Source organism: Ictidomys tridecemlineatus, chromosome 7, assembly GCF_052094955.1.
Source record: "Ictidomys tridecemlineatus isolate mIctTri1 chromosome 7, mIctTri1.hap1, whole genome shotgun sequence".
Classification (NCBI taxonomy): domain Eukaryota; kingdom Metazoa; phylum Chordata; class Mammalia; order Rodentia; family Sciuridae; genus Ictidomys; species Ictidomys tridecemlineatus.
This window is the reverse complement of record NC_135483.1, coordinates 165,293,441-165,306,732: the sequence shown is the minus strand read 5'-3', so window position 1 is coordinate 165,306,732 and position 13,292 is coordinate 165,293,441. Positions and strand designations below refer to the sequence as shown.

General features: G+C 38.2%; 1 protein-coding gene across 3 annotated transcripts; it reads left to right on the top strand.

Annotated features, from left to right (window-relative positions):
• Window positions 1–2,224: 2,224 nt before the first annotated feature.
• On the top strand, window positions 2,225–10,354 carry Clk1 (CDC like kinase 1). Of its 3 annotated transcripts, XM_005338893.5 has the most exons (13): window positions 2,225–2,382; window positions 3,521–3,681; window positions 3,953–4,181; window positions 5,171–5,261; window positions 5,665–5,731; window positions 7,041–7,157; window positions 7,243–7,409; window positions 7,964–8,058; window positions 8,151–8,280; window positions 8,787–8,869; window positions 9,283–9,362; window positions 9,731–9,821; window positions 10,006–10,354. In XM_005338893.5, exons 2-13 carry the CDS (start codon window positions 3,521–3,523, stop codon window positions 10,147–10,149), a joined length of 1,455 nt encoding a protein of 484 aa, XP_005338950.2. In that variant the 5' UTR covers window positions 2,225–2,382; the 3' UTR covers window positions 10,150–10,354. The 3 variants fall into 3 exon arrangements, with proteins under 3 accessions (XP_005338950.2, XP_013220043.2, XP_077873963.1); XM_013364589.4 differs by lacking the exons at window positions 2,225–2,382; window positions 3,953–4,181; window positions 5,171–5,261 and having other exon boundaries at window positions 3,548–3,681; XM_078017837.1 differs by lacking the exons at window positions 2,225–2,382; window positions 3,521–3,681; window positions 5,171–5,261 and having other exon boundaries at window positions 4,041–4,181.
• Window positions 10,355–13,292: the final 2,938 nt, after the last annotated feature.

Sequence of the window (13,292 nt, the reverse complement as noted above, 5' to 3'; positions counted from 1 at the left end):
TATTGCCTCTGTTTAATTTTTTATCCCATATAGATATTCAATTTTAAATGTTGAGCTTATATTAAATGCAAGCATTTTTTAACACCCTAAGTACAAACTAGTACCGTAATTAATCCATAACCTACAAATATTGTCTTCCATGAACTTTTTACATTGTTAGAAAGAGAGGAACAAGGTAAAGAGATGGTCTAGAAAGACAAGCCAATCTATTTGCTTGCCGCAGTCTGGCTGGCAAGGAAATTTCGATGCGTCATTCCTACTTGGCAATGGCCCTCAGCATTTGCTATTTTTCTCTGGCCGTTAGATTTACAGTAAAGCCCTTGGTGGAAGCAAAAATAACCAAAAGGGGATCAGCAATGCTTTTTATTAAGCAGCAGAGGGGCACATTTTCAGGAGAGAAAATGGTGACAGGCTACAACAAGGGTCTGAGTTTTACAGGGTTTAGCAGGGCCTGGTCCTGGGATGAGGTGGTCAGTTACTTTTGATGGGCTCATTTAGGATGGGACAGGACTGGTAGGGAAGTTCCCTGGGGCTGTTGTACTGGAGACAGCCAGTTCAGTCTGATAGGGGTCAGGTGCCCTTTCCTTTTATGTTCTCCCCATTTTCCCTTCTTGCCTTCCTTTCAGCAGAGGCCTGGGTTTCTGAATGTCAAAAGCTCCCATTTACCACAGAAGTCTCCCTACACACCTGGCAGGAAGGCAGGTGGGGGAACAGCTGTAGAAAGGGGAAGTGTCCTGGAGTTTATTTTCCATGTCCTTCACTTAGAATACAGTAAGCTCAACATTTTTCAACTGATTTGCTCATGGGACATTTTTTGAAAGCCGATCTTTGAAAACATTGAAAAATGCCACTAACTGGTTAAAAGCATGAGTCCTGGTCTGGGTTTGCAACATAGCTGGTCCTAGTACTGTGTGCTTGTAGACAAGTTAACATCTCCAGGTTTATTTAGTTTAGTTTTCTCATCCATAAGTTATATTTCCTGAGACCATTGTGAGAATTAAGTGAAATAATTGGTGTAAAGCTCCTGGCAGGTACTAAGTGTTTGTACCAGGTAACTGCTTTCCTAACATTCAGGTCTACCATAGGGCTTTTACCTATTCAAGGCTTTTACCTATTAAAGCCATTTACCAGGCTCTGTTGATTTTGTCAAGAACCACATTCTATTATTAAAAGCTTGGACCTTGTACCAGATATCAGTCCAATAATGAGGCCATGGTTTTGAGAAAAATGAAAAAGAAGTTTTATCGCTTTGCTAGCAAAGGAGAAACAGGGACTCCTGTCCCAGAGGCTGTCCATCATCTGGGACAGGAGGCTTTTTAAACAGGTGATTCAAAGGGTACATTCCAGGTATTTCCCTTTAGGAGTTGTAATTCACTTATTAATTTAGGAGATAATAATTTCTGAGGTCTTCAAGTGCCATGCCAAAGTCTGAATTACTTCCTTCCTGTGTGTATGGGGGGCGGGGTTGTGCTCTAGAACAAAAAACAGCCTGGGGTGGGGGTGAAAGGTAATCCCCTTTCCCCTTGAGGTTAGAGAGGAGATAAGAGATTAGGGAGGAGCAGGAAGAGAAACATCCATTTTAACAATAAATTGCAGTAGCTGAGCAGCAATTGCTACACACCTACAGCTTGGTCACCTTGACTGGGTTTTTAAATATTCCTAAAAGTGACAACAATTACACTTCATATTTTCTCATAATTTTTCTTTTATACCTTTTTTCAGTTCACTTGGTCTTAACACTACAGAAGCCTGGTGTAACGCTGAAATGCTTGAATGTTTATAGTCTTTTCCTACAAGATCTTGCTCACTCAATTCTTTCTTTTAAAATTTTAGGAAAAATCTTTCCAACCCAATTTCAGTGCGTGTGGTGCCTAGCCACTAAAAACTGTTTTGTTTGCGATGCTGGGACCAAACTGAGGAAACTAATTTTAAACAGGTTTTAGAATCTTAGCAAAAGCCCAAACCAAGCCAATTACTAATTCAGAGCTAATTTGACGCTGGTGGTAAAGCGTTCTTTTAATGGCTGCAGTTAAAGAACAGAGCTATTTTGTATCCAGCTTCCCTCACTTTACTAGCGTTCAAAATCCCAGTTTTTAATGAGCTTGGACTGGATTTCTCTCCGGTTCTAACCCCCTTTCCTTGGAATCCGAGAGACCACCTTGCGCCTGCGCAAAGTGCCGCGCGCGTGCCCCGCCCTTCGCGCATGCGTGCCCTGCCCCGCGGCCCCGACGCCTTTGCCACGTCATCGGTGTTTTTGGGTCAAGGGCTGCCGCTGCGATTGTCAGCTCCATTTTGTGGTCGGTGCCCGTCGCAATTAGCTGTGTCTTCCCGAGGTCGCGTTGCAAGCTTCGTCTCCTTCGGCTTAGAGTCTCCAGCAGGACGGTGAGACGCGAGGCGGTGGAGGGAGTGTACTAGGCGTCCTCCTTGTATGTCGGGGGCTGCCCTCTTTTTGTTTGCCGGTTGTCCGACTCGCTGCCTCCTATTCCCGCACCCCAGAGCTCCATAAAGGCAGCGCGCTCGTACCCTCTATCGAATCCTTTGCTGCCAGTTTCTGTTTGCGGGGAGTAGCGACGGTGTTTGCCTGCCGCGCGCCCTGTCAGGGTCCGCTCGGTAGGGCGGCGGCCCGCCGAGCTCCGGCCTGCGGTGCCTCCGCCCGAGTCCTAAGATGGCGGCGGGGTGGAGGCCAGGCCTAGCACTGTCCCTGGGAGGCGCCGCTTGAGATTCTGGAATGTTCCTAGGTCGCCCTGCTGTGGGCGGAAGTGTCCATAGCAAATGGAGGGGGAAAAAAATAGTTGACTCCTGGTGGAATAAGGGCAGTCTCAAGTCTGGTTGACTCGTAAAGAGTATAGAAGGCGCTCTACCCTTAGTGCTGCCCGAGAAACCGAACTAGGAGCCCGAGGGAGGAAAGAGCATAGAGTGCACAGTTTGTGTATTTATGTGCAAACGTGTTTATATATACATGTTTCTGTTAGTATGTGTATGTACACATGTGGGTTTTTTTTTGTGTGTGTGTGTGTGTATGTGTTCATACACTTTTTGGCGGCGGCTCAAACGGGCCACCGCACTTGGCTTGCATGTGTACTTGTACTGGAGACACGAATAAAATTTTAGCAAAGTTAAATTGGGGTTCCTCAAATTCCCTTACAACGCCTCCTCCCATACACAAACTTTAAATAAATCTGGGCATGACATGGACAATGCAGAATGCTTGTGAGTAAAGTTCACAAACTTCAAAATATGGGACAGTGCAATAATTTTTTAGCAATTTCTGATTAAAAGGTTGTAACAACAGTGAATTTGTAAAGAATTATATATTGTTAAAAGTTAAGATGTTAGGACTGGGGTTGTGACTCAGTAATAGAGGGCTTGCCTAGCATGTTTGAGGCCCTGGGTTCCATTCTCAACAAACACCACATAAATAAATAAAATACACTGTGTCCATTACAACCAAAAATATTCTTTTTTAAAAAGTTACAGTGTTAGATACAATCTAACTGGGATGATTTTGTCTTTTATGTAGATGAGACACTCAAAGAGAACTTACTGTCCTGACTGGGATGAAAAGGACTGGGATTATGGAAAATGGAGAAGCAGTAGCAGTCATAAGAGAAAGAAGAGATCATATAGCAGTGGTCGAGAGAACAAGCATTGCAAATACAATCACTCTAAAACATCTGATAGGTAAGAAGGGTGTCTGAATATAAAAACCACATTTTTATGGTGATAGAACTAGTGTTACCTTGTGGTTACCATTCCTGCTTCCAGTGAGATTTTTGATGGCTTCTAATGTGTAAAGTTGCGTGTTTGGAGGGGGAGGTAACTGTAGGCCTGGGGCTGTAACTAGTAGTGGAGTTCTTGCAGTAGCATGCATGAGCACCTCAAAATAAAAGCTAACTAGGAATTTAACAAAGGTTAGTATTGGCAGAAAATAGAAAATATATTTTTTTTCTAGCTATTACATGGAAAGCAGATCTATAAATGAGAAAGATTATCATAGTCGACGCTATATTGATGAGTACAGAAATGACTACAGTCAAGGATGTGAACTTGGACATCGCCATCGAGATCATGAAAGCAGATATCAGAACCATAGTAGCAAGTCCTCTGGTAGAAGTGGAAGAAGTAGTTATAAAAGTAAACACAGGATTCAGCACAGTACTTCACATCATCGCTCACATGGGGTATGAGCTGTTTTAAAACATTTGGAAATTTTATTTCCCATGTGGAACAGGAAAACTTTAATTTGTGTTTGAGAAAATTCTGTTTAAGATAAAGCCATCTCAGCTTTAACTTGGAGGATTATTTCTATTTGTACGTTGGATAAAATTCCAGAAAAGCAGTATGTTTAATTCTGTAATAATAGATTTTACTTACTAGTTGGCTTCTAATTGTCATTTCAATGAAAATAGTGAAGGTAACATAAAAGCAATAACAAGACATTCTGAAAGGTTTTTTATAGTACTTCAAGAATTCTGCTTTGACTTGATAAGTTCAAACATCACAAAAAATAGACATTTTTGTGTGATTGATTAGATGTACTTTTTTCTCCTAACAAAGCATGTTCTGTAATCTTTCATTAAACAAACTATAAAAGATTTGAACTTTATGGGTTATGTATTAATCTGGTGATAGCTCAGATGACATTTAAAATACTGTAATGTTATCCTTGTATACCAATTCTTTTTTCTTCCCAAAACTAGGACTTTGGTTTTATTTACTGTTCTGATATTTGTTTTCTTAGATTAGCTAGGAAATCTTAATTTGGCCACAGTCTACTTTAACAAGTAAATATTACATCCTACAATTTTGGAACATTAAATTAGGACACTAGAAACTTAAAATTATGTTTCAGTGTTTCAGTGAATGCTACAACTAAGCATTTTTTTTTTTAAGAAAAACAATTGTATTTATGTTTTGTTGCCTTACCACTTTGAGTATCTTATCTGAAAATCTGTTCCTTGCCATGTTTTTCTCCTGTTAACATAAACTATGTGCCCTGTGAATTTCTGGGGACTGAATTTGAAATTGCTCCTGCCAACCGTTTGTGGCCTGGCGTGTATCTGAATGCCTGAATATCTCCCCGCTGAATGAATTTCGTATTCTGCCCTGAATTCACTCGGGTATATTGATTGGCTGGATGATCTTGGTGCCGCCCACTTGACGTTTCCAGAAGAGTCACCGAAGGAAAAGAACCAGGAGTGTAGAGGATGATGAGGAGGGTCACCTGATCTGTCAGAGTGGAGACGTACTAAGTGCAAGATGTATAGAATATTTTTCAACACTTATTAACTTTTCAGATAGTATAATCTATATAGATTAAGATTTCAGGGATTTGGAGATCTTTTTTTTCTTTCTCTATTTTCTTGTTTTTATTTTGTTTTTCCATTTCTTTTGGTGGGGGGGGATTGTGTTTTTGCTTTCTTTAGAAATTTAATGTTATGCAGAACTTCCAGAGCAGTAAATCAAGTTAATGAAGTTAGCCTAACAATGAAATTAGACCTAAAACTAGTTGTATTTTTTTGGTGGTGTTGACCAATAAAATAAATATCTAGCAATAAGGAAATTAGTAACATGAACTAGAATAATCTTCATTGATAGCATTTATTATGATAAGTACTTTGTTTCCACTTTTTGGTGTAACTGAGATTCATTTCTCTCTCCTAGATGAAATTGTTGATACTTTAGGTGAAGGGGCTTTTGGAAAAGTTGTGGAATGTATCGATCATAAAGCGTAAGTTTCCTGTGCTTGGATTATACTTGAGAAGCTTGCCAGTATAGAAAAGTACTTTATATCATTAAGCTGTTTGGGCTGGGGTATCTTGGCTTGTTTATGAGAAACTTCTAAAGATATTGTATTTATGTTGTATTTAAGTAGCTAGTATTATATCCAGCTTCTGGGCTGGCGTAGCTTTCCTGGGTTTAGTCCTCGGCACCAGAAAAAAAGGGTATGCAGAGATGGGGTTGTGGCTCAGTGGTAGAGCACTTGCCTTACATGTGAGGCACTGGGTTTGATTCTCATCACCACATATAAAGGTCCATCAATAACTAAAAATGAAAAAGGATATATGCAGCTTTTGGTTCTAGTTCAGGCTGAGATCATAGTTTGTTTTTGAAAAGTGTTCATGTGTTTGTCCTCCTAGGCATAGTTATGGCTCCCCCTCCTTGCTCCTTTTCTCTTTTTATAATAGTGTTTCTCAGCCTTGGTTTTTACATTAGAATTTTGGAGCTTTTTTTTTTTTTGTCTCAAATCTTTTCAAGGTATTTGGTTTACTAGGAGCCTCCATTTTTAGAAAGTGCCATGATTCATTATGATAACAGCCAGGACTGAGCTGATAACTCTTCTGTATTAGGATCATAATTATTTAATTATTATATATATATCCTTCAAACTGCTAATTAAAATTTATTTTCTTGACATCTGGATTGTAGCTTAATGGTAGAGTGTCTGCCTAGCATGCACAAGGCCTGGGCTCAGTTTCCAGCATCTCAGTGATATTCCCCCTTCTAAATGGCAGAGCTTTTAAGTTTAAGGAGACTTGGTAATGTTCTGAGACCTAGCATTCTTTGCTATGCCACCTTATCCTAACTTATTGATAACCTAGCCAATTCAGAATTTGACAGGTGAGTGAGTTTCTTTAGGAAGAAACTGCTTTATATACTTTTGTTTTGAGTCTTAGTTGGAATGCAAGTTTAGGTGGCATTATCACCGCATACTTGTTAAATTAGAGCTTTTCTTATTGTTAGTTGGTCCTGAATGGTGATCTCATGAAAGAAGTTTGTGTCATTTAGTATGTATTGGCATTACTAATTCTACTATGTTCAAAGACCATAGTTGCTTATATTGAATCATATCATAGAGTACTTAAACAACAAGTTTAAGAAAATAAAATTTAATAGGCCAGATTAAAACTAGTTAAAAGAGAATAATAGAAAACTGAAATTGAACATCACATGTATCTTTTATTATTTCCTTTTTGGTGCCCTTTGAGGTTTGAAGCACATCTATCATTTTTTAACTTAGATTTCTTTTCTCTTAACAGGGGAGGTAGACATGTAGCAGTAAAAATAGTTAAAAATGTGGATAGATATTGTGAAGCTGCTCGCTCAGAAATTCAAGTTCTGGAACACTTAAATACAACAGACCCCAACAGTACTTTGTAAGTAGTAAAGTAAAATTTGGAAAATGGTCCAAGGCAGATTTGAACTGCAAGGTATACTCACCCTTTTTTTCATATGTTACAGCCGCTGTGTCCAGATGTTGGAGTGGTTTGAGCATCATGGTCACATTTGCATTGTGTTTGAACTACTGGGACTTAGTACTTATGATTTCATTAAGGAAAATGGTTTTCTGCCATTTCGACTGGATCATATCAGGAAGATGGCATATCAGATATGCAAGTCTGTGAATTGTAAGTTCTTGACCTGTCTTCCAAAAGCTGTGAGTTTGAGACCAATGCCAGACTGGTCTGGATTTTTAAAAAACGAGACCTAAACATGTACAGTTCATTGTCAATTAAAAATAAAAAGGAGAGCTGGGTAAAGTAGGGAGATTGAGAGGCAGGAGGTCAGCTTGAGTCCAGGAGTTTGGGGCAGCTTGGGTAAGATGAGATCCTATCAAATAGAGAGGGCGAATTGGTAGGTAGGTAGTAAAGATTTACTTGATTATAAGATGTTAAGTCTATAGCATATGTTTAATTTGACAAATGATATTATCCAACATAGTTTATATTGAACACTGGTTTAACTGTTTCCTAAAAATATTAACCTTGTGCTGTTGGTACTTTTTTAAAAGGGTAGTACCTTTTAGTCTCTGGTTATTTTTCTAGCTGATTAAAATTTTACTGATTGATTGAGTATGCGGGAAATGCATCTGATTTTTACTATAGAGTTGGGGAGGTCAAGTTTTTTTTTTTTTTTTTTATTTTATTATCAGGTTACAGTAAAACTTTTGTTTCATTTTCAGTTTTGCACAGCAATAAATTGACTCACACAGATTTAAAGCCTGAAAACATCTTATTTGTGCAGTCTGACTACACAGAAGTATATAATCCCAAAATGGTAAGTTTTCAATGTATAATCTTCATAGTTTAGGGTGAATTTTTTGTTTTTTTTTTATTTTGTCTTCATAACTATCATTTTATGATTTTCAGAAACGTGATGAACGTACCTTAATAAATCCAGATATTAAAGTTGTAGATTTTGGCAGTGCAACCTATGATGATGAACATCACAGTACATTGGTATCTACAAGACATTATAGAGCACCTGAAGTTATTTTAGGTTAGTACTTGTTAATTATGCTCTGAAAACGTGTATATTTTGAAGCTGTTGTAAAAATTCAGATTTAGGTCTTATTCAATATAGAACTTTCAAAAAAATCTTTTTTTAAGAATCAGTATTACAAAATACAGAGTCTCACTGAGTTGCTTAGCACCTCGCCATTGCTGAGGCTGGCTTTGAAATTGTGATTCTCCCATTTCAGCAATGGGATTACAGCGTGTGCCACCATGCCCAGTTATTAATTGCCTTTTTTTCCCCCCAGAATAATGGAAGTCCTTTATATATTTCTCAAAAAACAAGAAGGCAAATTTTAATTCCCAATAATACTTTTTATACTGCATATATGATAGTAGAATGCATTATAATTCTTATCACACATATAGAGCACAATTTTTCATATCTCTGGTTGTATACATTGTATACTTATACCAATTCTTCATTAATTGACTTTTAATGTCTTTAAGAAATAAGTTTTTTCTCCCCTAACATTGTGCTTTGTTTTGCAGCCCTAGGATGGTCCCAACCGTGTGATGTCTGGAGTATAGGATGTATTCTTATTGAATACTATCTTGGGTTTACAGTATTTCCAGTAAGTTATAATGATTTTTCAGTAGTTTTACACTAGAAGAGTGCCTATTTATAAGAATAATTTAAGGTTTATATATAATTATAAGATATATAAATTATAATTATATAAATTATAATTTATATATAATTATAAATCATCACTTATAAGAAGATGATTTATATCATCTTCTTATAAGTGATTATCCCTGTCCATTTGAGGAAGTTATTGCCAAGCTATTGGAAGTTGTTATTCAGGGTTGTTTTTCACACACACACACAACACACCATGTAGTCACTGAAAAGTATTTTTGGGCGCTCATCTTTGTTGTACCTTCTACTCATGTCCTGACTTAGAAAATTAACACTGATGTTAAATGAGAAAAGTGTGCGATGTGTATGCAAAGATAGTTAACAATATTTTGTTTTGTTTTTAAGACACATGATAGTAAGGAGCACTTGGCAATGATGGAAAGGATTCTTGGACCCCTACCAAAACATATGATACAGAAAACCAGGTATGTTTTAGTTAATTAAGAGGTAGCGGGGCTGTGGGGCTGAGGATATAGCTCAGTTGGGTAGGTGCTTATCTTGTATGCACAAGGCCAAGAGTTCCCCAGTACCTAAAAAAAAGGAGTGCCATCCTTTTTATAACTTGGTTAATTGTTTGGATGAGAACTTTAGTAAACAAATCACACTAATGGATTTTCAGTTAAGTATGACTTTCGTGGGGAGTGGATAACTCTGTACCTTCGCTACATTTTAAACCTCTTAAAAGCATTGACCTTTCTAAAGTGTAGTAAATGGTAGAACCAATCACCTTTGCTAGATGTTTTCAAAGTTTCAATATCAACATAAATAATAAATTGATCTTGACTCTTTTTAGGAAACGTAAATATTTCCATCATGACCGATTAGACTGGGATGAACATAGTTCTGCTGGCAGATATGTTTCAAGGCGCTGCAAACCTCTGAAGGTAAGTTTGGGATGTTGCTTAAATGATCCAAAACTTGACATTCCCCCTCTTTTTTGTTACAGATTTATTTTGATGCTAGTACTGAATATCCAGGGCCTTGTGTTCCACTCTCCAGTTCTTGATGGAAAAATGAAATAAATGGTAGTGGAAAAGGCTGTTGAATATATTTTTCTTTTCCTTTCAGGAATTCATGCTCTCTCAGGATGCTGAACATGAGCTTCTCTTTGACCTTATTCATAAAATGTTGGAGTATGATCCAGCCAAAAGAATTACTCTCAAAGAAGCCTTAAAACACCCATTCTTTTACCCACTTAAAAAAAGTACATGAATTTATCTCTCTCTCAAAGAGATCTTACAGACTGTATCAGTCTAGTTTATTAAATTATTTTGTACAGCTTTGTAAATTTCTTAAGTTTTTTGTATTGACATTTTGTTTCTCGATAATTTGATTTGTTAATTACATAGCTAAGTAAAGTAACATTTTCCAGTAATTATAAAGTGATTTATTCAGAATAAACTGCTAATGAAATTCACATGAATCTATAGTTTGTTATTAGCACTGTTTTTCTTCCTACCTTTGTCACTTTAAAGAATGAATATTTCTCTTCTTGAGTCTTTGGAAATACTTAGCTTTATTTTCATTTTTATGGGTTGTAAAAATTGGAACTTAGGCCATCCTTTTCTTACTACATATGAAACAAAATTAAAGGGCACATTGATTACCCAAGAGGGTTCATTCTCCATGTTCAAGTTTAGGATTTCACAAATAACTTCAGACCCTTGACTTCCTTCAGTACTAATAATGAATTACAGAAGAAACCCGAGGATCCTTTGCAGCCAGGTCTCTGAATTATCAAGTAACTATAATACAGCAGAATTTTGTCTATGGTTTTATTTATACTTGATCCATGTGTGTTCATGTGGTACTAGCGATCAAATCCAGGGCCTTGCATATTAATCAAGCACTATCACACTGACATATCCTCAGCCATAGAACATTTCTATGCTTTTCTTTATGTCTCTATCATAAATATAAATTATTTTATGTGAAAAACAGTTGGAACTGGGCAGTGGTACTACACAGCTGTAATCCTAGCTTTTAGCTACTTAGGATGAAGAAGGAAGATTGCAAATTTAAGGCTAACCGAAACCCTGTCTCAATGTTAAAAAGAGATGATTGGAGGGCCTGGGGTTGTGGCTCAGCACTACAGTGCTTACCTTGCCTGTGTGAGGCACTGGGTGCAATCCTCAGAACCACATAAAAAATTAAAGGTATTGTGAAAAAAAGGTGGGGGATTGGGTAGTTGCCTAAAGTGCAAGGCCCTGTGCCCAATCCCAAACCCTTTACCCACTCCCACCCCCTCAAAGAAACTTAATTTTTTGGGGGGGGGTATGGGAACCTTACTGCTGACCTACATCTCCTGCCTGCCCTTTTAAGTTTTGAGACGGGTTCAAGTTGCTGAAATTGGCCTTATAATTATAGACATGCAACATCACCCTGCCTTAGAATCCTTTTGAGAGCTTAGCCCTACTGGGCCCTGCCTCTAAAAGGTTCTATCACCATCCAGTAAGCACCAAGCCAAGAAATGACTTTGATGTGAGCCTTTGATGAATATTTCAAGTGCATAACACTACATACTTTCCTCTACTTGTTTATACTTTTCTAGAAGGTAAAGTCATGATATCAGAGGCATTTCAATCTTGCATATCCCAAGATCTTATACATAATGCTGTTTACCAATAGCTTGTCCCAAAATGGCCTGGGAGTGTAGCTTGGTGGTAGAGCACCCCAAGTACCACAAACAAGAAGATGAATACATTGAGGTGGAACATCCCTACTGATGTAAATGGTTGGAGGCTAATATTCGCACCCTGCTGGTCTAGAATGCTTGTCCCTAATGGGATACTGTGGTATTGCATTACAATGACAAAAAGATTTATTTGGTCTGTCTCTAGTTCTGTGCCAGGTACTGGACCCTTTAGATTTCCTAGGTGAAGAGGAATAAGGTAGATAACAGGTGAAAGAAGCATTTTTTGTTCATCACAAGCACCTTTGAACCACACCTGAGTTTTATGTTAGTGTAAGGGTGACTTAAAAAGCCTATCAGTATAGGAGCTATTTACCAGGAAACCCACCCATGTAAGAGGGTGGAAATTTCGCACCACTTCCCCATCTCTGAGGTTATATATAAGAAGGGGTTGGGATTGACTTACCAATGGCCAGTTATTGAATGAATCATGTCCCTTCCATGTGACCTTGCTCTATGTAGTTCTTCCATCTCATCATTTGAGCATCTCCTTTGTTTAGGGTTTTTTTGTTGTTGTTGTGTTGTTTTTGTTTTGTACAGCAGATTGAACCTAGGGGTGCTTAACCACTGAGTCACATCCCCAGTGCTTTTAGAGACAATCCTGGCTGAGATGCTGATGCTGGCTTTGAATTTTGCCCCAGCCTCTGGAGCCACTGGGATTGTGGGTATGTGTCATCACACTTGGCTATCTAGTAAGTAAACTGATTTCCTGAATCCTGTGTGCTGCTCTACAAAATTATCAGACTTGAAGAGGGAGACATGAGAACTATAAGCCAATAAATGACATGTAACTGGTCAGTTAAAAAATAATCTGAGAAAGGACTAGTAATGTAGCTCAGTTGGTAGAGTGCTTGCCTTGCATGCATAAGGCCCTGGGTTCAATCCCCAACACCACTAAATAAATAACCAGACACCAGGTAGTGTTGGTGGTGCAGACCTGTAATCCAGGTGTTTGGGAGGCTGAGATAGGAAGACCTCAAGTTGGAGGCCAGCCTAGGCAATGTAGTTTGGGACCTTCTCATAATACAATTTAAAAACTGCTGGATATATCAGTGGTAGGGCACTTGCCTGGCATACATATAAGGGGATTTGATGACTATCAATCACACATAAACCCAAAACAACAAAGATGTGTGATTGTCATTTGAGTGGGGACTGAGTTGTGAGACTGAATCCTTAACCTGTGGAGATCTGATGCTAACTCCAGGTAGTATAAGGATTGTATTTTGAGTTTTAGAACACCTGTCTCAATTCTAAAGAGGGGGACAGGACAATAAGTTAAAAGGGGGAAAAAAATGTCCCTGAGTGCCCCCCCTCTTTTTTTTTTTTTTTTTTTGCCAAAAAAACCCTAGCCAAAGGGAAAATGAGAGCAAACCTAGGCCAGAAAGTCTAGATACGTATGCAAATACTAGAGATTGGTCTCACTAAATTACCCAGATTGACCTTGAAATTGTGATCCTACTGCCTCAGCCTCCAAATGGCTGTGATTACAGCTATGCTCTGTGTCACCACATGGCAGATACATATTACCTTGAAAAGACACTGGCTTTCTTTTGTACATGCTGAAAACCAGAGCAAGTTAGTGTTATCTGAAGAAAGCTGTTTTACTGCATGTACATCTGGACAGTTAGTTACTCCTTGGAATGTTGGTCATACAAGCAAG